The following is a 27894-nucleotide window of genomic DNA, read 5'->3' on the forward strand; positions in this document are numbered from 1 at the left end:
CAAACATCCCGTCATTCTCACCCCCCAACAGTCTTAATGCATCAGTGTACATAAATAATGACAACCTAATGTGCAGTTGTTGTAAATAAGGGCCTTGTTTTTTGTATTGTGACATATTCCAAGATTTTAACCTGTGGAATCATGTGGGAAAGGGAAAAAAGGGGAATAAATTTGGGTGGAAAAGGGGGAAGGAAAAAAATTTAAAGTGGGGAGGGATTTAAAAGAAAATGAGGGAGGGTCACTTTTTCCACTTGTAAAGAAACCTGGACGACACAGTAGCTAAACACAGTTTGAATAGTTGTAAAACATCAAGGAGTGCTTGATTATTCTGACCTCAAAATGTCTGAATGGCCTGAGAGAATAATCAAGCACTTTGCAGGGAGTTCAGTTATTTGAAATGTGTTTGGATACGTTGCTGTTGTATCGAGTTTGTTGTATAGCGTCTTGCATGTTCCTCCATATATTACTATGTTATCTTAGTGTAGTCAGTAGAGTAGAAACCAGCAAAATATTAAAAAACTGCATCAGCAACACCGTGTCTGTGGACATTCTTGTCTTAAATGTGACTTTTAATGTCATTTATTTGTAAAAGTCTTGATTTGCTCTCGTCCCAGTTGACTTAGTCTTTAGTAAACTGACTCGAGATCAGTAACACTGAAGAGTCCACTCGGGCGGTTTAGCTGAAATGTTTGAGTATGAGCTGTTTCCGGAGGTCCTCTGCTTGGCTGTCGCGGTCTTCGGGTCTCTGTTCGAGGCTCTCGGGCTGCTCCAGAGGGTCCGTCCTCTCCAGAGTCCAGGCGTCTAATCCAGACTGCAGGGAGGCGTTGTGGAGAACACAGCAGGCCAGCAGGATGGACGAACTCCTCTCTGGAGAGTACTGCACAGAGAAGAGGAGACAACAGAAGGTTAGTAAAGGATGACACACAAGAATATGCCTTATTTCTGTTTGGGTGTCCAACTTTAAAAAAAAAAAAGCATATGTTTAATAGGTTTAAAATACAGATTCATTTTAACTGCCACATGTGAGTGGTATAGTGTGTGAATGACCTCAAATTCAACAACCAGTGTGGTACAGGAGGCCTAGTCTGCTATTGTTGACAAATGAGAATTATTTGTCTGTATAGTTTATGCCAAAAAAACTTCCTTGAGAACCTACTACCAAAGTATATTGTTCAATCAATTAAATAAATATATGTTATACATATTGAACTACAAGTAATAATAAAATTATATATTTGTTTTCATGAGGCTGAATAGTATTCTTGATTCAGTGCAAATTGTTCACTGGCAAACTGGTTCTTCAATTTGGTTTTCAATCCATTTGCGCTAAAATAATATATATTACCTGAATATTTATATTCTTTTCTACTTTCCTAACTGTGTAATACACCTCTCTATATTCCATAATGTTCCAGGAATTTCATTACAGGAGGAGACCCAGAAAAAACATAGATGAAATAGACTAGAATAGAATAAAATACCTGTAGGTATCCTTTGGTGCCGTCTAAACATCTGAATCTGGTCTGGATGGCTCTGAAGGTTCTGTCCACTATCTCATGTGTAGCAGTGTGAGCAAGATTATATCGAAACTCTGCAGGGGATTCTGGGCAATCCACCGGAGTCATCAACCACTTCCTTAGAGGATAACGACGGTCACCTAGAAAACAGAAAACCTTTATCTCCTGTCTTCTATACCATCTATGTTGGGTGGACTTTATTTATTTGAAGTCTTAAATCTACGTCTCACCCAGCAGCCAGCCCTCCGAAGTTTCCTGCAGCTGTTTGTGGAGAGCAGATCTTTCTAGAACATCAGTGTCTTTGAGTCCGCCTGGCCAGTGTGTTTCTGCGCTGAGTAACAATCCTCTGGCGTCACAAACCAGCTGACAGCCAACAGAGTGAAACCCCTTCTTGTTCACATATGACGAGTCTTCGCTGTTTGGAGCTTTGATAGCAACCTGGAGATGAAGGGTGAGGAAAATGGAGAAGGGGTGGGGTAGGAGGGGTGGGGGGTTGGGGTCAGTTTGGCTGTTACCTGCTGTACAAAGTGATGATGAAGTGTTGAAACAATATAATGTACAAAACCTGAACACAGTCCAGAACCCCCAGAACTCCCGGGAATCCTGCCACCCTCTGAAACTCTTGGAAGGACTGCTCTCTGCTGGAGGGATCTCTGTTTGGGAAACATTATTATTACTGTTATTGTACATCTACTTCTTTTTTTTAATTGTTTCTTTTATTCTGGATAAAGCTAAATGTATTCAAGGTATTTTGATGTGAACAAAAGTAATATTACTCTTTGGAACCACAAAGAACCTGATCTGTCTCTTGTTTGTTTTGCCAATAGGCTACTACATGCTCATAATCACAACAGTTAGGCTAATAAGTATCATGCCTGTTGAATGTGATGAACTGGGGAGCTTTCTCCACAAGGGCTCTGGTCACATTGGACACACATCTTGACATTGATGCCTGGCTGATGCCGATAGTATCTCCCATAGACGTCTGGAAAGAGCCTGATGTGTAGAAGCCCAAAGCAGCCAACACCTGGACCTCAGGGCTGATGGCTCGAGACCGTTGGGTGCGTCTACACAGAGACTAACACACAGAAATAATATAAGAGAAACACAACACAGTACAGAGTATATGCAGATTTCAGAAAGACACAGAATAGTGAACTGATGCATGTGTTCATTCAAAACTGAGGATCAGAACATACTCACCTCCCTGAGAAACTCCACCAGATACAGGATAAACTCTCTGGGGAAGCCAAATTGTGTGAGGAGGAAGTTGTCTGAGACAGAGTCCAGGTCAAAGCGGTCCAGGGTTTTATGGCCTCGACCATGTAGGAGCAGATCACAGTCCAAGATGGCTATAGAGATCGCCATTCTGTGTGTGATAATAAATTTACTGTCATGATGCCCTCCACTTCTGCCTCCTCCTCCACCTAGCATGCAGTCCCCCTCCCCATCCTTGTCTGTCAGTGTGTGTCTAATTGCAGGAGTGTTCTGTATATTTGTTCAGAGAATGTGAGTACAAATACAGACATTCTTGCTGGCTGAAGGTGATGCCTTTCTAACGTATTTTATTGTATATAGATAAAGTAAGAGATATTCTCTTGACTACTGAGTTTATTGTGTCTGTTGCATTAAGGCAGGTTTACCCCTTTCAATGTAACCAATAAAATTTGTACAACAACCAAAATAACTATTCTCATGTTTTAAAGCTTATTAGTATGCAGCTAACGTTATCTATAACTGAATCATGCAAACAGACGTGCTAACTAGTGAGCTAGCTACCTAGCATTTGAGCTATCCTAATTTCAGCTATGCGTGCTCGCTTATAGAAACAACTCCGTTAACTTTACCACTCTAAATTAAAGCATTATTCAGTTTTTTTCTTTATTAAATTAGGCGCTTACCTTCTTCACGTAAATCATGCAGCTTTTGTCAACCAAAACAACCCACAGGCACACCTAACTTACCATCTATACACGCAGATTCGGCGCAGTAAGTGGGATTATGTGTTTACGTACAGATTATTTTATGGTAAACGTTATGTTGCTCTAAAAATCCAAATAGTATTTTATATTATTCTTTAACGTGTTATTTGCTATTTTTTGAATTTGTAAATTTTATAGACGTTTACAGAAAAAAATAAACGAAAGTGTGGTTGTGAAAGTGCTGCTATCCAAACACGTCGACATGGAGAAGATAAACAGAAAAGTAGCACCGCCGCTGTTGACGTTGTGTACATCTGAATTTTGCGTATAAACGCGGCTTTACACGTCGTCTTTATTACTTTGATCTGTATTCTATTGAAGCAATATCGTCAAGGGAAAAGCTAATGTAAGTTTTGCTGTTTTGTGATGAAGTTAAAGTGCGTGGTGTCTAGCTAGCCAGCTAACATTAGCTCCAGGCTAGTGTTGGCCAGCGAGTCACCTATCCTTGCTTTTGTGAAACGTAACCCTTAACTAATGATCGATTAAATGACTATATTGCTCCTTTTTAATTTGCCAGTTGTTGTAATGTACCATTTAAAGTGGTTGTCAGTGGCCTGTAGTTTAAAATGACCTCCAAATCTTACTCGGGCAATTTCAAGTCAACGTGGAGGCCCCGCTTGTTAGCTTCTGACAAGAACAGTTGTTTTAAGGAGGGTTAAAAACAATTGTGTTATGAAACAGTATTTTTTCGTATTACGACCAAATTAGTAATTTCTTTTTATATTTTATTGCTTCCACGTGGTCATTGTTAAATTGCTAGTCAGCAATGCACTGTAAATATGGTCAGATGTGCTTGTTTTGGTCCAAATTTGTTGTATGTCTTGGTAAAAATGCGTAAGAAACATAAGGAGTTTACCGTAGTTGACGTTAATCCACCTTTTCTCTGTAATTATTTTTATTGGGAATATGCAGTTAAGTAAACATGAGTTTGGAAGCAGTGGGAAAATGTATATATGCTCATAACTGTACAATATATTACTGTAAAAATGTGTGACTCTGACTACATGTTGAACTTTAGTATTAGTCTGTAAAATAGGTTTCTTTTCTCAGTTGACTGTATTACAGTCATTGTTTTCTGTCCATGCCTAATGGATTTTCATGTTTGTTTGTAGGGTCCTGACAACATGGACAGTGACCTGAGTCCCCAGGATAAAAGAGACTTGGACAAGTTCATTAAGTTCTTTGCCTTGAAGGTGAGAAGCTTTGATATCACACATGACTGAGGAAAAATATAGATGTAGCGTTGGTGACTATGATATTTTGAATCCTGGGGTGCCTTTAAGTAGCCCAAAGTCTGCCACACAAAGTGTTGGTTCATAAGAAAATATTTCCTTACTTGGTACGCAGATTGTTTTGGCGCTATTTGCCCAGACTTTGAGATCTCTGGAATTTCTGCCTGCACATCCTGTGATAAACGTTATTTAAGTTGCTCACAGCATTGAAAAAAATCACATTTAAACATCAGCAGCAACATATGTTTCCACAAAAAATGTCCCTGTGAGAAATATTCAGTTCAGTAGTTTTTTAACGTCCTGTTTGTGTGTTTGTAGACTGTCCAGGTGATAGTCCAAGCTCGTCTTGGAGAGAAAATCTGCACTCGCTCCTCGTCATCACCTACTGGATCTGACTGGGTAAAATAATTGAGTCATTCTTTTATATTTTGCTATTGTAATGATTGTCTGGATTTAAAGTTCACTGTAAATCTCCACATACCTGTAGCTAGTTTGGATTCCTTCCTCTATGAAAATGTATGAGTGTAAATTTAAGTAATTGTCTATTTTTATTATTTCCTCCAGTTTAATTTGGCCATCAAAGACATCCCAGAGGTGACTCATGAAGCCAAGAAGGCACTGGCTGGCCAGCTTCCAGGCATCGGGCGCTCAATGTGTGTCGAGATCTCCCTGAAGACGTCAGAGGTAAAACCTTTGACCCTAACAGCTGGAAATAAATATACAGTTATTTTTCAGTCAGTTTTAATGTCCTTTTCTGTCTCACTCAGGGTGACTCAATGGAGTTAGAGACTTGGTGCCTGGAGATGAATGAAAAGTGAGTGGATCTTTTTGCCTTCGCGCCTGTTTTGTTTTTAATAATTTTAGTGGACAAATGTTTCAGAAAAAAAGAGGTTTGTCAGAGCTGCCAGTGTTTACACCTCTATGAGGCTGCACAGTTTGCACAGGATTTATCTGTTGTAATGGAATCAGTTGCCCCAGTGTTTATGCGGTAATGATTCATCATGTGCAGCACTTGTGATGACTGCTTCTCCCTGCCAGGATTTTATAAGGATTAAAATATTGCTGTCTGACACCTCTACTAAACATGAAGCTCTGTGAGTCAATGAACCGTAAACCGAACAAATAAATCACAGTCTACAACAGCTAATTTTTAATCAATATTTAAAAATTGAAACTTGGCTTCAGTGCCTCCATTGTGAGAGTCGTCTCCATATAAAAGTATCTGTGCTGTGGGGTTACTGCAGTCTGTTGGGTAGAACATTGTGCACTTTTGTGGTTTTATTTATAAGGAAGTATGGAAGGAAAAAAAAGGAAATAACCAGCAAAAACAACAGACTACTGTGTCCATAAAAAGTAACAAACTGTAGAGATATTTCTAACATTGAACTGACATTTATCTGGACTACCACCACGCTGCTGTATTGTAATGGGTATTTTCTGTCTCTACTGTAGGTGCGATAAGGACATCAAGGTGTCGTATACGGTTTACAACCGTCTGTCTGTCCTTCTGAAGTCTCTGCTGGCCATCACCAGAGTAACACCCGCCTATAAACTGTCCAGAAAGCAGGGACACGACTATGTCATATTGTACAGGTGAGTGGACTCACAGCAGGTTTCTGTCTTCTTTCTGTCTGCAGCCAGCTACACTGCTTTCACTTGTGCTGTTTTTAGTGAACACTCAGTCCAGTCATCTAAACCTAAACATTTCTTCTGTTTGTATCTAGGATCTACTTTGGAGAAGTCCAGCTGAGTGGATTAGGGGAAGGTAACTGAAACCTCAGCTTCTTGACTGACATGCTTTAATCACTGAAAACAAGACTCGGAACTAAAAACCCCGCTAGAAGCTGTGCTGCCCCATGTGACTTTAAAACTGACAAAAACAGGCCTCCACATGCTTCCAACACCAGTTAGCAAGTTCCACTGTACACAAGTTTATGCACCCACAATGATATACATATTTTACAGTAGACATTACAAAACTAAGGTTTTTGCACTGTGTTCTACTTGTGTGTAAAATGTCAAATGTCAATGTCAAAATGTCTATTTTTAAAAGGACTTGAAAACATTTTTATTTATTCCTGTCACTAACTCGTGCAATAAATGCATTTTAGAATATGTAATAAAACTCACTGCATTCCATCAGCTGATATGCTTGTTTACTGAAGTTTATTGTTGTCTGTTTTAAGGTTTTCAGACAGTCCGTGTCGGTGTTGTCGGTACTCCTGTTGGCACAGTCACACTTTCATGTGCCTACCGCACCAACCTGGCATTCATGTCTAACAGGTAACTAACACACTATATTGAATCCAGTCTTAAATTTATTGATTACTAACTATTTCTGAAAGGATTGAAAATTGAATATGTTTGAAAATATGACTTTTTTTATGTTATTACTCTTGACAAGTCAGAATTAGTGAAACTACTGTTGACATGTCCTCTGCAGACAGTTTGAGCGGTCAGCTCCCATCATGGGGATCATTGTGGATCACTTTGTGGATCCTCCCTGCGGCAGCCAGCGTCCTGCAAACATGGGACAGCCCTGCAACTACAGGTAGTTTTATGGAAATGCAAACTGTCTTATTAAAATGTGCTCTTGTCAGAAGACAAAATGTGAAGGTTAATTCTCCATCTGTTTAAAGCTTTGCTGCCTTCCTGCTAGGAGGTCAGTAGGATGTAAAAAAGTTGACTCATTAAAGTAAATTATTCTGTGTTTGTCCAGAGCTCCGGATGACGAGGAGGGAGGACAGTTTGCAGGAGTTCAGGATTCACAGGAGGTCTGCACCACCTCCTTCTCCACCTCCCCTCCCTCGCAGGTAACAGGACGCACTCACTCGCTCATCTTTACTGCTTCTTTCTTTAACCTGTGGCTTCTTCGCTTCATTTTCATACCTGTTTTTCATTTCACTTTCTCTTTTCTCTCTTTGTCTGTTTCCTTTCCTGTTGTCTTTTTATTGTATGTTTGTGTGTGTGCGCGCGCTTTATCTCAGTGTGTGTGTACACTGAGTCCTTCTCCCTCTAAACTGTCCAAGCCCCTCCCCCTGGACAGTCTGCAGTTCCCATTGGCTCCTGGACTTGTCACTCACACTGTGAGTCTACTCTGGCCACTGTGAGAGTGTGTCTGTGTGTGAGACGCTGTGTGTGAAACTGCACACAATGGATTTCTTTCTTTCCTTTCTGTTGTGGTTGTATTCATTGGTTCATAGAACAGCTGTGCTGCAGTTTGTTGCTTGTTTCCATCACACCTTCAGTGTACAGTAGCTGCAGGGTTGATGTCAGTGTGTGTGTGTTGATCCTTTGTATGTCAGAGTTGCATTAGAAATTTAAAGATGAGTTATTTTGTGCCACCATCACTTTTGAATGCATTCAAACTTCCATCACTTACACATGTAGAGCTTCACTTACTATAGCTGTAATGTTAAAACATTAATTTTCAAGAATGTTTTCCATCATAATGTTCTTAATATACATAACATCTACCATAATAAAAACCCATAAGCCATCTCTGTAATCCATGATATATTGTAATTAATATAAATTCTCTCATTTTCTGTGTGTGTGTGTGTGTAGCTGTATACTTCCAGGTTATGCTACCAGCCTCCCGCTCTAGCAGGAGCTGCAGAGCTTTGTCACCCTGCAGCCAATCCAAACCAGGTGATGCATCAATCAGTCACCAATCAATTCACTTCACCTTCAGGTCCATAGTAGAGCCTGACCAGTACATCAGCATAGCCAATGTTACTGACTGATTTTTTTTTTAATGTCAGCTGATTAGTAACAAGAAATTAGATCATGATATTAATATATATCTTGATTATAGTACAGTTTTTGGGTTTGAGCTAATCCTGCACATTTAAATACCTTACAAATCCTAATATATCCAGAGATATTAAAGGATAGACACCTCTGTTTGAATTTCTAGTAAAATCTTTGACAGTTGACAAGTTTTATATAATCTCATACTAGTATACAATACATTGTGACATTACCCAAATGGGCTACTATAGTTTGTTCACCAGAAAGCACTGACAAGTTGATCCAGCTTCTTTTAACTCTCAAATATCAATATTGGCCTCAAGAACTCTGTATCAGTTGGGCTCTAATCCATACTCCTCAAAAGAAAATCAGAGATAAAAACAATCTATATTAAAGATTTTTGGCCAAAAATTTTAAAAAGAGCTGTTTATCAGTTAGGTGATTTAAGAAATAATCCACCCTTGAATTCTGTTACACTGTTAGACATCGTTTTTAGTGATGAAGTGTTATGTTTTCAGTGTATTTTAGCCATTTATAAGCACTCTGCTGTATCCTTGGTGTTAAAAGGGGAACAGAATGTACTATTATAATTTCTGTGGGTCCAGTTTTGATTTGATTTATTAGGTGTAATGTATCCTGAAATAGTAGATATAAATATTTACTTAATGTTGAGAACAAGTTCTTTAAAAATAATTAACTTAAAAATTAAATAATCTAATTAGTGATAAGAAGTCTAATCTGCTGTAACTCTGCACACGTTTTTCCTCTTCAGCTATTGCATGCTGGGAAGGAGGGCGGGGTTGTGTTAGTTCCTGCCCAGCCTCCTCATGCAGCTGATGCCCATCTGACTGTAGACCATGTCCCCAACACACCTGGCAGCAGGTAACACTCTGCTGACATCACTTCAACTTCAGCACCTGCATGTACAGCAGAATATAAAGTTCACTAGATCTTTCTCCCCAGTGGTGACGACGACGGCCTGACGCAGAGCGGAGAAGGAAGGAGCGATGGACGGAGGGATGAAGGGAGGAGGAGTGTTTCTCCTTCTGACCCTGTAGAGTCTCTCAACGCATTCACGAGGAAAGTGGGAGCCTTTGTCAACAAACCCAACACACAGGTAAATAAAATATAGTCTTTTTCCTGCTTTTTTTTAAACTTCCCAAATAGTGATATAAACACACAGTTTTCTGACTTGTCTCCTTTGTAGACCCTCCAAGCTAAACCTAATTTAACTTCAAGAAGGAAGCCTTTTGTCTGTGTGACTCCTGTTTTCATGATGTGTGTTTGCAGGTAACAGCAGCCAGTCTTGACCTGCCGTTTGCTGAATTTGCTCCTAGAGGCCTGGACTCAGAGGAGAACGATCCCATGGTAACTGGACATATAAAACACTCTGAGTTGTATTCAAAAGGACTTAAAACATCTGATAGATAAATCTGAGTCTTACGCATACGGTCGATATTTTCTGTGTGTGTGTTCAGGTGCAGCCTCCAGACTCTCCCCCCTGCCCGTCCCCCCTGCAGGCCAGCCTCCACTCTCAGGGCTCCGAGGGATCAGGGCAGCAGGACGATTTCGTCATGGTCGACTTTGTACGTACCTAATGTTGGATTCTCTTTATCACTTCTGCTCGCTGCAGTCTAGGAATTTGTTTGCTTGAGATTGAGACTATGCTTTGTTACATAAAACAACAATAAAAAAGATTCTTTAAATGTTTAAGAAATTGAAAAAAATGTCTCGTATCTGTAGCGGCCAGCCTTCTCTAAAGACGACCTGTTGCCGATGGATTTGGGCACCTTCTACAGAGAGTTTCAGAACCCTCCACAGCTGGCCAGCCTCTCACTACACATCAGCTCCCAGTCGATGGCTGAAGACCTGGTAACACGCTTTGCTTTTAATTCTGATTATGATGTTTGAAGGTTAAAAAAAACCTCAGCAAAGTCCTGCAATGAATATTAGTGGTAACAGTGATTTGTGTTTTCTGTCTGCAGGACTCACTGCCAGAGAAACTGGCCGTCTACGAGAAAAACATTGACGAGTTTGACGCTTTTGTGGACATGCTGCAGTAGAAGAAAACTGGCTGAAAGGAGAGAAGGACTCATGTATGAGGGAGGACTGAATGGATGATGACAAATCAAAGAAAAGAGGATAAAAAAAGAGAATGAAAGGGAGAAGCAGACTCAAGGCTCTCTAGTTGTTTGTCCTGTGAGAATCACTCAAACTAAATCACCATGTTTTAATGTGAAGCCCATCCCCTCCCCCTCCCCCTCCCTTGTCCACCTCGCTTCCCAGCTTGTACAGATCACCCTCTTCACTGTAAATACCGACTCATCTCCTCTGACACTGACACACACACACACATCCCCCTCTCCAGTCTGGTAGTGTTAATTCAAACTTGAGAATCTGTATTTTCTATGTGGCACAAATCTCTCATTGTCAGTGTTTAATCAGAAAATCTGATTATCATGTGGTTTTCTGTCACTTTAGACAGCCATGCAAATCCAAGGACAGACTGCCTGCACTCATGATAGTTTTTATTAACCCTCTCCCTGCTGAACACTACCAGCCTCTGGCCTTTCTGATCGTATCTGCGCTGAAGGTGACAGATCAGTGATGCGACTTTAGAGATCAAACTGTTGGTGTGTAACGGGCTGAAACTGAAAATATTGAAAAGCTGGTCTTGGCAAATAAATTGCACTTAGCCTCACAGTGGAAGAGTAAATCCTCTCCAGGTAATACTAGTCTTTTGCTTATGAGACTAGAGTGTCATAATTACACAACTGACAGTCTTGGTGGCAACTTCAAAGAAATCCCCCCCCCCCTAGCCAGATTTTCCCAGCTGGTCTGGGGATTTAAACTGCCAACCTACATGTTAGCAAATGGCCCCGATGGAATTTAAAGTAAATTAATTGCATCCCTAATGTGTTAAGAGAAATAAACATTTTCACTAGCCAGTACTACTACTTACACAACAGCCGTGCAGTAAATCCTGTGTTTATGAAGGTTATAATGTGGTAAATTGGGGGGCCGTAGTATGTGGTGCTGTTGAGATGTGTTGCATAATATTTAAAGTTTCAAATGGGGTGGACAAAATATTAGAAACACCTCAATCTAACAACTCAACAGTAACACAAACTACAGCTTCAAAATGACCATAAACTAAAACGTATAACCTTAATGAAAGTAGATGTGTTGCAGGGCTGCTGCATTAGTTTTCTACTAAACTGACAATGTATTTACTGTAGGATGTACGACATGCATTATGTATATTTTGGGATAAACACATGTCCAAGTGTCAACACAAGGCGACAGGTCACCATCCATGACTGTTTGAGTCAGGTTGAAAGCTTTAATTTAAACTTTTTGTTGCTGTTGGTCTAGATGTCCTAATAAAGCATGGCTGCTCTGTTGAAACAACTGGTTTTCTGTCAGTATTAATGCCTGTTGTCTTCAGTGATCAAATAGCATGATTTATCAGGAACATGTAGATCTTAGTTTTGCTAGTAAGACATGGAAAAAACGTTCTGATCTAGTGTTCTGTAATAAAATGCTAATTTTGACTTTATGGACTTTTAAGCCTATAGAAAGGAAGAGTTTGATGTTTAGGGAAATACATTTAACCACGTTCTTACTGAGGGCAAGATAACTTGTTGAGATAACTTGCGGTTGTTTGGGAAAACCCTAATTGATGGGGGAAGCAGACTTTTCCATAACACCTGTTGGCTATTGGCTTAATAAAGACCGAACGGGGGGGAAAAGGCTAACCTAGCTATATCCAGGTTACATGTGGTTGCCAGACAACCAGCAGATTCCAGATAGCACATAACGTGTAAAACTAGAATCGATCGTTTCGGTTGTTGTACAGTACAAAAAAAACCCCACAAGAAACTGCTTTGAGAGCTGTAGAGTTGCTGATAGGGTTTTTTTTTTTTTTTTTTAAAGAACCTTTGGACAGTTCAAATCTTGGTAACCTCCGGGGCTGAAAAATGAAGTCAAACGCGGAAGTGCCAAACACCTGCATTCTTTCTAATGGCCATCAGGGGGCGACTCCACTGGCTGCAAAAAGAAGTCCGATTGTATGGAAGTCTATGAGAAAATGACCCTACTTCTCTCTTGATTTATTAACTCGGTAAACAGTTTCCTAATGAATGTATGGTCTCAATCCCTAATTTCTAGTCTTATTCAATACAGCATGATGTTCATTTAGTAAATTATGGCCCCATTTACAGTAAAACAGACGAAAAAGCAGCGTGGCTACGTTGTGATTGACAAGTCGCTACCACGGCGACAACGTTGCTTACGTAACGTAACCATAACGTATAGGCGTAGCTGCTGCTATTTCGCACTATGTTTTCAGTTAACTAAAGTCAATTCTAACATTTTGCTCGCCGAACAAAAGTCTTGTTCAGCGTTTGGTTGTAATAAAAGACCCACCAGTGAGTCGGATAATCAGTTTTTCCCGGTGAGTACATTTTGTTTTCACGGTTTTAGGCCTGTTTCTCGCTAGCGAAAATTAGCATTAGCATTATCACTGATTGTAAATGCACCGTGCTAACCAACCTGGCAGCTAGCGCTGCCCGCCACCCTCTCGTTCAAATATGGTCACTTCTGGCTCCAAAAATCAAACATGGCGACGGTCGAGGCTTCAAAACGGCAGTTCACGAACCAATAGATGACTACGTTCATTTTTTTTTTTTTTTTTTTTATATACAATCTATGGTTCGGACATCAGGATGATAGCTTAGCATAACACTGGGAACGAGTAAAGCTTAGTGCCTGCTGGCTTCATCTCCTCGTCCATAGAAAGCCAATAAACGCATTTCTCAAAATGTCCAGCTATTCCTGTAATAAAAAAACAAACAAACAAAAAAAACAAAACACTCATTTTTCAGAATTCTCAAATGGAATTTTATTGTTGGTAGTTTCTGGACTTCCATCACATACCTGCAGGGCTGCAAAGGGTCAAAACCATGTGAGAGTATGGTATAGCACGCGTTTTACAAATACTCTACATTTCAAGTTCCTCCAACTTGTCACGCTTTGTGGCTGTGACTAACTACAGGTTATTGCGCTCCTGTTCTGAGAGCCCCTTACCCTGCTACCTAAAGGGGCTGAACCGTTCCGCAAACATCTTCATTTCATGTCCTGTGAACAGCTATCTGGAAGGCTATGAGGAAAGCTGCTAAAATTCAATGTCAACTCTCCCAGACAACGATGATGTAAATTCACTAACTATTTATATTTTCTAGAGTTAGCCACTTAACAAACATGCCGTTACTTCGGAAACATACCCTCTGAGCTGTGGCAGACAGAGGCCGTCTCCCCCCAGGTAACACTGGGAACACGGAACGAGAAAAGAAATAAAATAAAAATACAAAAAAAAAAAAAGATTCACAGGAGACAGGCAGTGATCGCCCTGTGTGCATTTCCATTTCATTCAACTGCTCAGTCCACTAGAATGTCCCGTCCCCATTTCCCCCCATTATGGCCCCTCTGAGCCTGACTGTCCAATGAGTTTGTGTTGGGCGACGTGGAGAATGGAGTCCCTCTGGGCACACATCAGGGAATGGTTGGAAACAAAACGTCCAGATAGAAGACATGTGACTGCGCTAAGACAGGGACGACTTCCTTGGATACAGGGTGAAAGTCTTTGAGGTGGATGGCCAATGTCCTCCATTGTCGTAAATATCCAACCTGCTCCCTCCAGTCGGCTGAATGTAGTTGGAGGTTGTATAATAGTAGGGTGGAGGTGGTGACTGGGGGGGAGGGGGGGTGAAGCCGGCGTCCATACACACTACAGATCAGAGCAGGAGGAAGAAGAGGGAGTGTATGGAGATCCAGGGGCTCAACTTTTCTTCATGGGCTTTTTAAAGAGCGGGGAGGTGGCCGGGGTTATAGGCTCAGGCAGTATTCAGTAGGTCCTGTATGGCTTTCTGCTGCGTCTCGTTCAGTGTCGATACACACTGTGTCCATAATCCTGCTGACACCTGGGGAGGGGGGACAACAACAAAATGGTCAAACTCTGGACAGTGTCACACACATTTTATTCATTTATATCCACTGAAAATCTCACACACTGGAGAGTTTTTGCTCCTAAGCACCTGTCAATAAAACTTAGTGTGCAAGAATTTGTTCAGGCTTATCCTAAATTCAAACTACTGTCAAAATATGGAAAAGAAATATTTGTCAAATGCAAAATTCCCAGTGTCTAAGTGTGTATAAGTGAGTTGCATTCTGATTAATTTGTCAGTGATTTTTTTTTGAAAAAGTGATAAATTTCTTGGCAGCAGAGTGACGGCTCACCTGTACTTGACGGATGACATTTGCCAGCCGTTTGCTGCATGGGTCTTCACTCTTCACCGATTCATTTGCAACACCATCTGCGATGATGAGGAAAATTTTGGGGAGGTTGGAGTTGTCTGGTCCGAGGACGATGGGGTTGTTGCTGTGGAGAGAGAAAAAAAAAAAAAAAAAAGTCAGCAGGACGGAAATAAACAGGAGAAAGCTGTTTCTACATTTCCTGGTTAACGAGGGGCTTTAGGTGGTGGCAGTCATACCTTTCAATCAGGTCACACAGGAAGTCAAACGTGTGGACGGCCTCCTCTTTGTCCTCATTGAGCGGTAGCCAGCTGAGCCAGTGGGGAAGGATCTCATTGACATTGACACACTCTGGTCGGAACCTCATGACCTTTCCAACAGCGGAGATGCAGTTCTCTGTGGCGTTGACGTTCTCCTTGGAGCGCGAGTCAGCTGCCTGGATGACTCTGACCAGCAGGGGGATGGCCTCTGGACCAGGAAAACAGGGCGGACACAAAGACATTTACATTTAGCTACCATCTACAAGTTTTAATCTGCCAACAACATCTAAATTATATGATTCCCGAGGATCAGTACCAGGCCATACCTGTACAGAATGGGCGGTAGCTCTCTCCTCCATACTGAGCCATGACGCCGACACCGTAGGCGGCCGCCTGCCGAACCTCGGGGCTTGTGTCACACAGCGACTGCAACATCGGCCGCAGGAAATACTCAGCATATTTGAAAGACGAGGGGCTGCAGTGCTCCACCACATCGTCAAAGATGCACAGACCCCACTGTCTGTCAGCCCACGGCCTGTTGGGACACTAAAGCAGACGCAAGACAGTTTAGTCAGTAACTGTTTAACTCTGTGTGATGTGAAAGAAGATCAGAGTGGGCCATGTTCAAGACTGTTTGACACCATCTACAGTAGTGGTCACTTATTTGATACTGGCCCCAATTCAACTTTTAGTGAGGATACAAAGAAAATTGTACATTTTGCTGCTGAACCAAAACCGTGAGCACCGTCTGCAGGTCATTGAATCAATTAATAATATAATATATGAGCACAAACCATGAAAGTACTTACTATTAGCTGGACAATGAGCTGCAGCAGCTGTTCAAACCAAGGCAGCACCTTCTCCTTGTAACTACTGAAAACTGAGTGCAAGATGTCTGACACTTTGGTCAAGATGTACACATCATTCTCATCCTGAAAAGAAAAAAAAAAAAAAAAAAAAAAAAAAAAAGGAAAAACATTAGGAGAGCTGGCACACTCTTACATTATCATTCCCACAAGATGGGGTTTCATGTAGCATTTATTGGGCATAAAATGACCGCTTTAACTCCTTGAGTGATGTGAAAATATTTACCTCATCTTGTAACGATTCCTCCACCTGCTCATCATAGTCTTCATCCTGTCTCTTAGCTGTGAAGGACAGAAGTGTTCTTGTGAGGATTATGTAGTATCATTGTCTTTCTGTAATACTTTTCCTGAGTTGGTAATTGACACAGGGAAATAAATAACGTGGAAATCATGTGAGCTGAGTTCTTTGTCTGTCCCCGAGGCTTCTTTGAAGAGTAGTCTTGATTTGTATAAAATGTATTTATCAAAGGGAAAATTTTAGAACAAAATAATCTATGATTGTGATGATGCCTCACCCTGTCTGAGCTCCTGATTCTTAAAATGTTCCTCCAGCTTCCCTTTCAAGATGCCTCCCAGCTCCTCAAAATGCTCGTTGTTCAGACAGCCGTCTCCCATCAACTCAATACACTATAAACAGAAACAAAAACACCAACATCAGTCAGACAAAAAAAAACCTGGTTCTTTAACATTAGATTAGATATGTTCCGACATTTTGTTACACTGGAGATGCTAATAATCATATTGTCCATCTATCTAATCTATTGAAGGGACTAGTTTAATAGTATATCCAATGCTGCTTCATCCAGTATTTCTTTAGTTACTCTGCAGTTTTTCCAAATCAACTGTTTCTCTGTCGGTTTCTAGCTTTCGTTTGATTTGACATCTATTTCTATTTCTTTCTAACCCTAACCCAAACTGAAAGACAGTCAACCAAATTCCTCCCTTAAATAATCTGAAAATAACTTAACCTCAGTCTACCTCTTTATTGTTAACATAGTTCCCTGTGCTCTGCCACATTTAGCAGGAACATTTTCTTCCAGGAAATAAATGACAAAAAAGGCTTTGGTTTGTTACCTTGGCAAAAGAATGCATGATTTCTGACAGGACGTCCGAGTCGGGCTCTGTGCCGATGGCCTTGATGAGGGCATCGCACATGAAGAGCCACATCTGGGTGAGGTACTCTGGTCCTCGAACCCGTGCGCACTCCAGCAGCAGGGGCATGGACTCAGCTGCTGCCACCCGCACACGTGAGACAGTTAAGGAAACAACAAACCCCATCGTCTAGCTCCTTTTTCTTTCACATGGCTTAAAACTTTGGCAGCAAAAGAGCTTTAAAGTAATTGAAATCAATAAAGTTTAAATGTCATCGTGTTGGCTTTTGTTGCCTGGTGGACACACTTATTATACTGGATGTTAGAGGACATTAGTCCAGCCAAAATGTTGATGATGATGTTGATTGGACTGGAATTTCAAGACAAAGCTGCTTTGCAGTTTCGGCCATTATTCATGGATCAAAGTTCAAAAAGGCATTGTCTATGAGAAGGATATCATCGTGGAAGTAGAACTTGAGTAGAGGAACCATCAGCTTCACCACCTGCTCCGTGTACTCCACAAAACCCTCCTTCAGCTCTTTGGCATAACACACCTGGGGGGGGGGGAAAAAAAAAAAAAAGCAGATCAACCTCAGCATCTAGATTTAAACAGTGGCTTTACATCCCTGCCCATTTTATGTGTATGATTAAAACTCAAGTGTGTAGGATCCTGACAGTGCATCTCAGTATCATTCCTCTGCTGTAGTGGACTGGGCTACTCACCAGCATCTGGCAGGCAGTGGCCTTCTCCTCCAGGCCGGCCGTCTTGATGCCAAAACTCTGCTGGTCTCCCAGGTTGACAAACTCCCAGCCATCATCCTCCGATATGTTCTCCATGTCCTGGGCTACAAGACACAAAAAAGTTTTACACATCTTTCATTTTGGTTTTCATTCAGCGACCACTGCTATTACACTGTAAAATGGAGCTTATGGTTATTACTATCATTTTATGTTAAGTGATAAATTGCAACACCCTGGAAAAAAAAGAAACTTTAAGTTCCGATAAGTGTAGAAACATCCAAGTGTTTTTAGTGAAGTTGTTCAGAGTTTCTGCCAGAAAAGTTGTTAGGCCTGGCGGGGGGGTGAAATCAGGCCCAGCGGGCTGCCGGGCTTGCAATACACTGGTGGAAACCCTGCTGGTCTTCACACAGTCATAATATGCATAAAAAGACTCAAATGTGATACAGGTTTAATTTCTTAACTCATTAACTACTTAACCACCAAAATTTAATCAGCTTCAAACGTGGTCATAGAACATCCATTAGCTCCCTGCTGTTTGAATAATTTTCGTCCAAATGAACCCACTGCTATAGTGCTTTTAAAATGGCCGTGGCATCACACAAAAAATACATTTTCTGTTTAAAAAAAAAAAAAAAAAAGAAAAAGTATGAAATTACATCACAGATGTCAAGGACAAAATGAGACCAGTCTCCTTACAACAATGTAATGTGGTGCATTTTCTCCATAGAACTGTGTCCTAGTATACAAGGTAAAATACCTTCATTTACCAGAAAACAGCCAAGACTCGGTTAGTTATGTGGCCAAATGTAAGCTGCTACATCCATGACTGTTGAAAACCTCTGTTGAGTTACTTACTGTCAAGGAGGGCCACCTCAGGCTTGATGGAGGCCGTCTTCATCAGGGGGCCCATCACCACAGGCAGGTACTGCTGAAACTCCTTCCCCAGGATCTTGCACATCCGGGCCCAGGCTGAGATCATGTACGAGATCTAAACCACAAAACATGACAGGTTGGCTTATGCAGCAACAGAACTATCATGAAAACGGTTTGGTCCAAAGTTACATTCAAGTCTTTTTACCTGAGGATCATCATCCTCCAGGTCATTAAAGTCTGTCTGGGTCTTGAGGAGCAGCTGCATGACAGCAGAGGCGTCCGGCATGAACTAGAGAAAGGACAGAAAGACATTTGAAGACAATAGTTGATGTGAGTGAATGTGAAAAAGCAAGATCATATTTTTTTTTGGCCCATATTGGTTGGACAAAACATCCACTACAGTGAGCATGAAATAAGTTCCCTTATAGGCAGCCAATCTTAATTTAAGCTCTCTGAATAGTTTGATGACATCCTGTGCAGACGTACCTTCTCCTTGCCGACAGCCAGGCCGATGAGGCTGATGCACTCTATGGTCTTTCCACGAAGCAGCCGCAGCTCCTTCTGCACAGCGTTTTCTACGATGTGTTTCAGTGAGGGCATGAACAAGTCGTAGTATGGCACAAACTTCTCCTCAGCTGTGTCAGCCACCGAGGCAATGGACGTCACCACCTGCTCCAGGACCAGTTTGGTGCCCTTCTGGATCAACTGGGAAGAGAGAAACACCAACAGTGAAGACTCCTGACAGCCATGAAGGAGACTTATACCTTTGTATGGATATTTGTTTATACCTCTTGCAGCTTGGCAACCATGATGACGTGGAGGTGCTGCACCAAGCTGTCCAGATAAGGGATGAGCAGTGATTTGGGACAGTCCTCTGTAAAGTTAATGAGGGCGGCGGCAGCGTGCGCCTGCACCCGAGGGTTACTCTGGTCCTCCATGGTCTGAAGCAGGGCTGAAATCACCTGGAAGGGAGGAGGATGCAGGGTCAGAGTGTTCACAACTTTTACCCAAAATCTAATAAACATAATTTACAGAACATGTAGCCATCAGAAAATATATCAGTTTTCAGAGATCACATTTAATTGTAGTTACCTTATCGTGAAACTTCTTTTGGAAGGTTGGGGCAAAGTCTGTGGCCATTTGTCCAATAGCATTGCAAGCAGCATACCGCACCCTCGGGTGCTGAGGAGGGAAAAGGAAACCAAACTCAAAACCACCATACAAGATAACAACTGCTGCGCACACAAGTCCTATAACATTCCTGACCAGACAAGAGTAGAATTTGAGAAAACAAAACAAAAAAACCCTCTATTGTCACTATGTAATTATAAATAAGTGTAACATAAGGCATGTGCTGTATCTTTGTATAAAACAACCAAGTTTGAAGTTGTGTGTCTTACAGGGTCGGAGCAGAAGAGGAGGACGAAGCTGACGATCTCATTGAGGATGGCCTCCATCTGCTGGTGACAGCCCTCACCAATGGCCGACAGAGCCATCAGCCCGGCGTGACGGTACTTCCAGTCAGCTAACAACAAACACACTCTGTTGATCTCGTGTTCACACTGACCAATTTTTAAAAATAACAAAAAAACCCTATGTATATTAAGTTTTGGGCGCTTCGTAAGCTTTAAACTTGCTTCATAAACAAAAAAATATTTCTTTTGGTTTAGGTAACATGTTTCTGCCTGATAATACAGCTACGTCTGCACTACGTTATCACAGTATTCACAGTTATGGTTGACTTTTCATGCAAATGTCAAATCTCTGCAAGATGCAAATCCCCAATATCAACCTTGAGATAGTTTCAGTCCAAATTTGTGTGAGGCTGTTTAAATATATTCAGTGTGCAATGTATTTACTTACAGTTCTGCAGCATCTGCATGATGTGCTGTTTGATCATTGGCAAAATGATCTTTCCTCCCAGACCACAGGCGATTCTGTCCAGAGCACTTTCCCCAGCCACAGCATTACTGATGGGTGACAAGGAACAAATCTCTCAGATGACAGATAGACACAGTGTATGACCATACTGAAGAAGCACTTTGCATCAATGAAGAGACCCCCCCCCCCCCCCAAAAAAGTGCATTTGCAGTTTTGATCCCTCAGCTTCTCTCCTCAATCTAGATGTCAATATTTATTAATCTCCTATTTTAGTACTGGTGATGTATATGGTTCAAGAAATCTATCCAGAAAAAAAAAAAAAAAAAAAGTAGCAGTAATGCTTTAGATCAAGAAAGTACAGGAGAGTCAACCATTAGGGGAACTACAAGGAACTAATCTGTGAAATAGGTGGGTGTCTTATTCTCACAGGATAGTTGATCAAAGGTGGGGATAGCATGTTTGTTTCTGAAGTGATAGTGATTTACCACACTTTACCTGTCAAAGTCATCGTCCTCCAGCTCATCAGCCATGGCCCACTCGTCGTCTTCCTCAAGGTCCACCATCATAGCCAGCATCTGGGGCACTGAGCACACAACACATAAATACTACAACTGCCTGGAGTATTTTACTTTTATTTTTAACTTAATGAGTTAGTAGAGGAACAGTAAGACAAGTTAACGGATGGTGAACCAAATTCTCACCACTCTGAGCCACAATGGCAGTGTGTTTCCTCAGCATGGCTGCTGCAGTCTCGGATAAGGTGACAATGACCTCCAGTGCCAACTGCCTCTGCATGTTAGTCAAGTTGGTGTCCGCGCACAGCTGAGGAGACAGGATGATCACGTTGGTCAACAGGTGCAAATAGAGCTTTCAATAAAACAGGTTATTAAATTTATAATACTAAAATATAATAAAAAACAGATCTATATGCAAATATGACTGTATTAACTGAACTGTATTTAAAAATATTAAGAACTTTTAATACACTTATGAGACTGCGAAGTTTTAGGCTTCATTTGTGTATCAAGAGCAGTAAAGTGATATTTCTGCAACAAGGTGTTCCTACTCACCTTCAGACAGAGCTGCAGAGTGGCCTCCAAGTTAGGTCTCAGGTATTTTGGCGCTGTGTCTGCAATTTCCACCAAGGACTTGAGCACAGAGTCGTCTCCCTGGTAGCAGGACTCATTCACTGCCTGATCAAAAATAACAGAAGCTGGGGTTAATGTTGCCATTGCATTCATTCAGCAGTGACTCGCTGCTAACACTGACTTTACCACAGTCTAAGGCCTTAACTTCCATTTCAACTGCTGTGAGTCAGTGAAAAAAAAAAAAAAAAAAACCTCACCAAACATTGTTTTAGTAGAGCTAGGGTTTTGAAACATTTATTGCTGTCGTGGAATAACTACAGGATTTAGGTTGTCCAATATATCAACATAGCCTAGATTGATGCCTCATTGTCTGGTGAGGAGAAACATGTACTTAACTTACTTAATAATTACAGGTGGAAAGAACAGCTACTGTTCTGTTTTTTTTTTCCCCTTTTCTTCCTCTGGGTTCGTATTGAGTAATTAACTTCCTTATTCTGGATTCAGTGCAAACACTGTCATCTCTACATAGCCTGACAAGGAATGATAAGACACGCTACGCTTCTCAGTAAAAGCAAACAAGCTGCAAGTAAACACCACAGCTGTTACTTTGAAGTTCCATCCTCCATTTGCAGATAAGTTTCCTTATTTATTTTTGACATACTGAGTTTATATAGTCATGAACACAACATGGGGCGAAACAAGACCCAGACAAAACCACCCTATATACACACACACACACACACACACACACACACACACACACTCTTACTTTCTCCTGGACCCATTACTGTATGATCTAAGCTAGCATTAGCTAATGCATATATATCAAACTCTATGGGTAATACAACATTTAGCCTGCATTAATGGGACTGCTTAAAAGCCATTACTGGAGCAAAGGATTACATACAGGCATCATGTAAAACACTGCTCTGGCCAACCAGTTCCTCATAGTTGTGTGAACCCTAAGATAGCATCCATAACTAATGTAGAGGGCACTGTACAAAATGATTTGATGCTCTGAGGCAGTTCACATGATAGAGAGAGGACTTATCTTACCTGCAGGATGCCCGGTAGCAGGTCAGCAAAATGCTTCAGCAGTGCTGTATTGCTTTCATTGGACAGAACAAATGATGATGCAGCTCGGGCCGCCAGGGTGCGGATCTGAAGGATAATTTTCAAAAAAATTAAATGTGCAATCATATAAATAAGGAAATAAACTGCCCTACAAATGTCCTAAAATCTTACCTGTGGGTTTGCCTGGTCCTGCATGCACTGAACAAGCATGCGCTTGATAACCTCCATATAATGCTGCTGCTGGTTGCCAAAGATTCCTGGGAAGTTCCTAAAACAAGGCATAGACACACACATCAGCTACCGTATTTCATCCTACACACCTAAATAAAAGATCTGAAATAAAAGCAGGAGCTCACCAGAATATGTGCAGGGCAGCTTCTCGCAGGCCGACATTGTCAGAGTTGACAGAGTCAAACAGGAACTTGAGCACCTCTGGCCACTGGTTATTCCCATCATCATCTAGATTAAAGACACCAAAGATTATTAATGGTCAGAATTTTGTCACAATTCAGTTATATAGCAATAGTTAATTGTCACCCAGGAAATAAGCCTGTCCCCCAGCCTTGAAAATCTCCCTTTCTCCAAATGTTGGCAGGTATGCAAGTGTAGTTTAGAAAAGAAAAATCAGTCTGCCTGCAGCAAAAAAATCAGATCAGAATCAGAAGATGTAAAGGAAATCTTTAGAAGGAGCATTACCGATAAGGTTGCGGGAGAGCTCAGCTGCAATGTCGCAGACCTTCTTGCGGATGTTAGGTGAAGTCTCCTGTTGGATGCTGGTCAGCAGCTCTGTTTTGATGGCTGTCTGCATCTCCAGGGTCAAGCCTGGGTAGATCTCCTCGAAGGATGATGACAGCAGCCGTCGCAGAAGCACTGCTGCCATCTGTCTGACCTAAAAGGACAAAACATGGGTTTCAACATTATATCATGCTTTTCACCACAGATCCAACATGAAAGTCCTTGACTTAACAAATGTGGTGGGAGTAAGTGAAATGTTTAGTCACTCTTTCAAAAAAAAAAAAAAAAAACCCCACAGTGACAAAACCCGCAGCATCTTAGAAAGGCAGAGTCACTCTCCCCGGGCCAAGCACCTCTCTGCCTGCTCCCATTTCAAGACTCTAAAAATATCAAGCCTGAAGTAAAGAAAAGGCGAGGAAGCATGAGGGACCAAGCAGCTGGTGGATTCAGAGTAAACATAACCAACTAAATGCCAAATCTGTGACTCACAACAAGCCTTCGTGTCAGGGTGGTGATGGCCCACATGTGATGACCGGGCTACATTCTTAAAATGCCATCGATGTTGCACCTTGTCAAAGCAAAGATATTGCTGTAATGCGGGCAGGATTCCCATTACGGACATGCTTTACCTAACTTTCCAACACTTCCAAATGCTTTCACACTAAATGTTCTCTGTTCCTGGTACAAACATGTTTTATATCCGTGTCAGGGATAATACTTAAGGCACTTAACTGATATTATCGATTGACTGGCAGGTGCTATATAATCTCAAACATAATTCCAGTGCAGGGTTTAACTACCGTCCTAAGAGAATGCATACAGTACATTAAACCCTACCCATGAGCTTGACTGACCACAACCAAACCAAAAAGCTGACAAGATTTAAGGTTTGTGGTTTTCCTCTGATTCAGGCTGAAAGGATAAAATGTCTCATGCTAAAGAAATTTATCAGTGTTAAATGTACAAACCTCCTCTGCAGCAGATGCATCTCTGATGGCCTGCAGCAAGAATGTGATCTTTGTCTGACCCGGGATAGTGTCATAGGCTTCCTGCAAAGACAATTAATGGACAGTGGTAAGAATGAGACATGCCATTTGGTGAATGCTTACAGATGCAAATACCAGAGACGCACAACTTAAGCCACGTGGAAAATGAGAAAGTATCATATTCACTTTGTTACCGTCAAAGAAATGGCATTCTGCACATGCCTGTAATTCTACACTGATACATTTCCTGCTGAAACAAATGCTAAGGCTAAACAAAATGTTTAGAATTTCATGAATCAAAAATGGGTTTGGCTATTCATAAGCGCATTTTGTTAACTGCATGTTTATTGCTTGTCTGTAAGCAATCAAGTTATAAGTTAACTTTCAAAAGACTACTGCAAATCTGTTTATCTTTAAGGATATAAAGTCTTTTCAGTGGTGAAAGAATAATCAGGACATAACAAAGCTGAACTTGTAATTTCATTTATTATTAGGACAAAGTAAGATAAGATCTGTCATATAAAGTCACGTGTTTGGGGTTTAGTTTCACTCCTATACTCTTTAAATCTAGCAGTTTTTCCTGATCCAGTCTGCTTTGCATTGATATCAGAGCTGAAATGGTGGCCTTTGTTGTGTTAATGTACCGATACTGTCAACACCCTGAGGCTACTTTACTTTAAAGCTTTCCACAGGCCACTGGAAGGCTTTTTGTGAAGTATCTGAAGTGTTGAATAATCATCACCCAAGTTAGAATCTGATAAAAATGTTCCTACGTTCACATTCAGACACTTATCAGATCGGTTTTAAAATATAGAAAGACAAGAAGCATGTCACTGATGGGGAAATTTAACATAAACAAAGACGACTGTTCTGATGCACATCGTGTGCCGCCTATTTGTTTTGATCTCCACACTGTTCTAAAGCTGGTTCATTAAAGCCACATGAGAAACACAAATGCACATGATGCTCTATGGGGATGGACTGAAACCTTGGATGTGTGCTCTGAGGAAAATATCACCAATGCCCATGTGCAAGTGGCGCTTGCGGTATACAATAATTGTGTTTCTTTCGTCAAAGTGAGAGAGAAACCCTGTTAACAGCCACATTTCTGCTGGACAAACATGATCATGTAGCCATAAAACCCCTTTAAATAGTTTTCTTGGTTGTTTTTAAGCATGCACATTTGCATGACAAAGATGTCAGGGAAGGGAGGAGTATCAAAGTGGCAGCAGTGTGGTGGGGGAGAAATCTGATTATTGACCACCCGCATTTGATTAGAAACTGGCTGCATGGCCATATCAACTAAATGTACTATTACAGTGCAAATAAACAATGGGAAACTCCTGCCATAACATGATTAATGACCATAATCTGCTTTTTTGTGGCCGAGTATTGTCATTTACCTCACATCGACTAACATTCAAGTTTTTACTAAACATTAAGTAATCCATAGTATTCTATGGACAAAGTGTCATCTTCAACTACTATACTGGGCTGTAATAAATGTACCCAGGGCTACGAAAAAGCTCTGTCAATGGATTACACAACTTATGCATGCAACCAGCTCATCCTCAGACACTGCACAACCTCAAGACTGTTGCAATGCTGTACTTCATGGCTTGCCGTCCATCCCACCATGTCTTTAATAGCATAAACTAGGGATCTGGATACCTACAAATGTTTAGTAGCTGTTGTCTTTAGCTGTTAATATATGGGTTTAACAGTTCTTTGCGGATGGATCAATTCCTATTATGTGTGTAAGATAGAAAGGGGAGGGTTTCTATAAAAGGATGAATTCCAGTGAGCTTAGCATCGCGGCAGACAGTCTGTGTTTTATAAAGAAAAACGCTGACTGCTAGTGAGAGGGGGAGTGTGATAAGATTCAACCACCTCATCCAAAAGTCGGGTGCTGAAGAGGGAAACCGGTAACAATGCTTTGACCGCGACAAGCGGCTAATCGTGGTGGGTGGGAAAAAGTGAATAGGCCAGCTAGACTCAGCCGAAACAAATCCTCTGGGAGAAACTAATCCAGAGAGAAGGGATGATACCGAGACGAGCTTTCGACATGACGTGGCTGAAAATGAGATAAATAGCCTCATGAGTGATATTAAACCAAAAAAGGAAGGCAAGAGCACGTTGTGTTTAAAACACTTTCACTGAAAACGAATGAAGGCCACTGCTAATCCATCTCGCCCTCTGAATGAACTGGCTTTATAACTCCTTCTTTAACGCTACCCAGCGTTGTCTTGTTGCTCAGCAGTGTACATACGTGACATACATTTAAGTTTATAATGTCAGACTTCATATGTTTATTAATCTTTAAGCAGGCTGGCTAATGAAACTAGCCACGTAGCTTCATGCTACTTCCTGCACTCTAGCTAGATGACTAGCTTCACTGTCAGCTGAGCAGAAATTAGTATTCGTTTGCCCAACAAACGGGACATTTCACTTTGAATCAAACCGGACTAAGCGTGACACAAACAAACGAACAACCACACAGTGTCACGGCTGTGTTCGTATCTTTAGGATGTATATTATGTCCACATAACTACGCAACACGGCGAAGGTAGTTAGCGTTAGCTGACTAGTACTCGGCGTCGGCTTCACAGCGCACGTGGGCTACAGAGCTTGACGGTTAGCTTTCGGTTAGCGGTGTTTTCTAGATTCGGGTGAACTTGTCACCAGTGAAAACATCTCCGTTTCACTCTCTCTTACCTCTGCTTGTTTCCTGATGTTGTTGTCAGGGCTCATCAGGTTACCCAGCAAGAGGTAGAACTGCTGCTGTTCCGCCATTGCAGTGAGTGAGAGCCAAAAAAAAGGACCAGCCGGGTGGAGAAGCGGCGAGTTGAGCCCGGGCCGGCAGACCCAGTGTCGGTCACACAACGCTGCTAACGGCCCATTGGCGTAATTCATCAACTCTACTGGCCGTTGATTGGCCAGGAGACCTCTCGCAAACACACCCTATTGGCTCACACGGATTCTCGGCGCCTATTGGATGGAATCGGCACAGGAAAGTGAATGCGTTGTTCCTATTAGCTCATAGTGAATAATTGAAGCGCGGGAAATTATTCAGTTAATAATAATGAAAATGAAAATGATGAGAATGTAATAAAGCTATAATAACAATAATAGTAGTAAAATAGAGCGAAATAAAAGCTGGATTAAAAAAATGAGATAAAATAGATTAAAAAGACAAAAAAGATGAAATACAATAAACTAGATTTAAAAGCAATAATAATAATAATAATAATAATAATAATAATAATAATAATAATAATAATAATAATAGAGTTAAATAAAAGTTAGATTAAAAAATACATAAAATAGATTAAAAAGACAAAACAAAGACAAATAAAATCGACAAGAGGGATACAAAATATATAATAATAAATCACAGATAAAATAAAATAGAGAAAAAATTTACATCAATGCTAGGAGCAAACATATAAAAATGTCTCCCCTTATATTTTGAATATAAAGACTCAAAAATTGATTTTATTGTT

At 41.1% G+C, this 27894-nt stretch overlaps 3 protein-coding genes across 7 annotated transcripts; 1 reads left to right on the plus strand and 2 right to left on the minus strand.

The window, feature by feature from the left end:
• Positions 1-112: 112 nt before the first annotated feature.
• Positions 113-3578, minus strand: harbi1 (harbinger transposase derived 1). 2 transcript variants are annotated; one of them, XM_044344999.1, is made up of 7 exons: positions 3482-3578; positions 2721-2886; positions 2393-2595; positions 2083-2170; positions 1748-1955; positions 1482-1657; positions 113-877 (listed from the first exon to the last, which is right to left on the minus strand). In XM_044344999.1, the coding sequence occupies exons 2-7, from the start codon at positions 2883-2885 to the stop codon at positions 677-679; spliced, it is 1041 nt and encodes a 346-aa protein (XP_044200934.1). In that variant the 5' UTR covers position 2886; positions 3482-3578; the 3' UTR covers positions 113-676. The 2 variants fall into 2 exon arrangements, with proteins under 2 accessions (XP_044200934.1, XP_044200933.1); XM_044344998.1 differs by having other exon boundaries at positions 3419-3520.
• A 120-nt stretch (positions 3579-3698) lies between these two features.
• atg13 (ATG13 autophagy related 13 homolog (S. cerevisiae)) lies at positions 3699-11895 on the plus strand. Of its 4 annotated transcripts, none has more exons than XM_044344993.1 (18): positions 3699-3845; positions 4612-4692; positions 5050-5130; positions 5296-5415; positions 5499-5545; positions 6181-6324; positions 6456-6496; positions 6918-7014; positions 7175-7282; positions 7451-7544; positions 7719-7817; positions 8299-8382; positions 9257-9366; positions 9448-9601; positions 9775-9852; positions 9963-10070; positions 10228-10356; positions 10470-11895. In XM_044344993.1, exons 2-18 carry the CDS (start codon positions 4624-4626, stop codon positions 10545-10547), a joined length of 1641 nt encoding a protein of 546 aa, XP_044200928.1. In that variant the 5' UTR covers positions 3699-3845; positions 4612-4623; the 3' UTR covers positions 10548-11895. The 4 variants fall into 4 exon arrangements, with proteins under 4 accessions (XP_044200928.1, XP_044200929.1, XP_044200930.1 ...); XM_044344994.1 differs by having other exon boundaries at positions 6184-6324; XM_044344995.1 differs by lacking the exon at positions 7719-7817 and having other exon boundaries at positions 3700-3845.
• Positions 11896-13362: 1467 nt separating this feature from the next.
• Positions 13363-27282, minus strand: kpnb3 (karyopherin (importin) beta 3). Its single transcript, XM_044345084.1, has 26 exons — positions 27107-27282; positions 24374-24454; positions 23367-23559; positions 23027-23129; positions 22842-22938; positions 22653-22757; positions 21579-21701; positions 21210-21330; positions 21004-21091; positions 20491-20597; positions 20028-20152; positions 19720-19809; positions 19416-19589; positions 19114-19332; positions 18833-18916; positions 18610-18742; positions 17737-17858; positions 17471-17567; positions 16997-17169; positions 16438-16549; positions 16149-16204; positions 15866-15988; positions 15383-15602; positions 15036-15264; positions 14782-14923; positions 13363-14465 (listed from the first exon to the last, which is right to left on the minus strand). The coding sequence occupies exons 1-26, from the start codon at positions 27182-27184 to the stop codon at positions 14379-14381; spliced, it is 3282 nt and encodes a 1093-aa protein (XP_044201019.1). The 5' UTR covers positions 27185-27282; the 3' UTR covers positions 13363-14378.
• Between the last annotated feature and the right edge of the window lie 612 nt (positions 27283-27894).

The sequence above is a fragment of the Thunnus albacares genome, chromosome 24 (genome assembly GCF_914725855.1).
Source record: "Thunnus albacares chromosome 24, fThuAlb1.1, whole genome shotgun sequence".
NCBI classification, from domain to species: Eukaryota; Metazoa; Chordata; class Actinopteri; order Scombriformes; family Scombridae; genus Thunnus; species Thunnus albacares.

Bases quoted from the DNA above. Each gene is read 5' to 3' on its own strand.
- harbi1 (XM_044344999.1), bottom strand. From the start codon at position 2,885: ATGGCGATCTCTATAGCCATCTTGGACTGTGATCTGCTCCTACATGGT. The intron at 2,171-2,392 runs GCATGATACTTA...TTTCCCAAACAG, and splicing joins CAGTTCATCACATTCAACAG to AGATCCCTCCAGCAGAGAGC. The intron at 1,956-2,082 runs GTTTTGTACATT...CTTCATCTCCAG, and splicing joins GGGTTCTGGACTGTGTTCAG to GTTGCTATCAAAGCTCCAAA.
- atg13 (XM_044344993.1), top strand. From the start codon at position 4,624: ATGGACAGTGACCTGAGTCCCCAGGATAAAAGAGACTTGGACAAGTTC. The intron at 6,325-6,455 runs GTGAGTGGACTC...GTTTGTATCTAG, and splicing joins GACTATGTCATATTGTACAG to GATCTACTTTGGAGAAGTCC. The intron at 7,818-8,298 runs GTGAGTCTACTC...GTGTGTGTGTAG, and splicing joins CTGGACTTGTCACTCACACT to CTGTATACTTCCAGGTTATG.
- kpnb3 (XM_044345084.1), bottom strand. From the start codon at position 27,184: ATGGCGGAACAGCAGCAGTTCTACCTCTTGCTGGGTAACCTGATGAGC. The intron at 21,092-21,209 runs GTGAGAATTTGG...TTGTGTGCTCAG, and splicing joins TGCCATTGTGGCTCAGAGTG to TGCCCCAGATGCTGGCTATG. The intron at 15,603-15,865 runs GTAAGTACTTTC...CGTCTGCTTTAG, and splicing joins AGCTCATTGTCCAGCTAATA to TGTCCCAACAGGCCGTGGGC.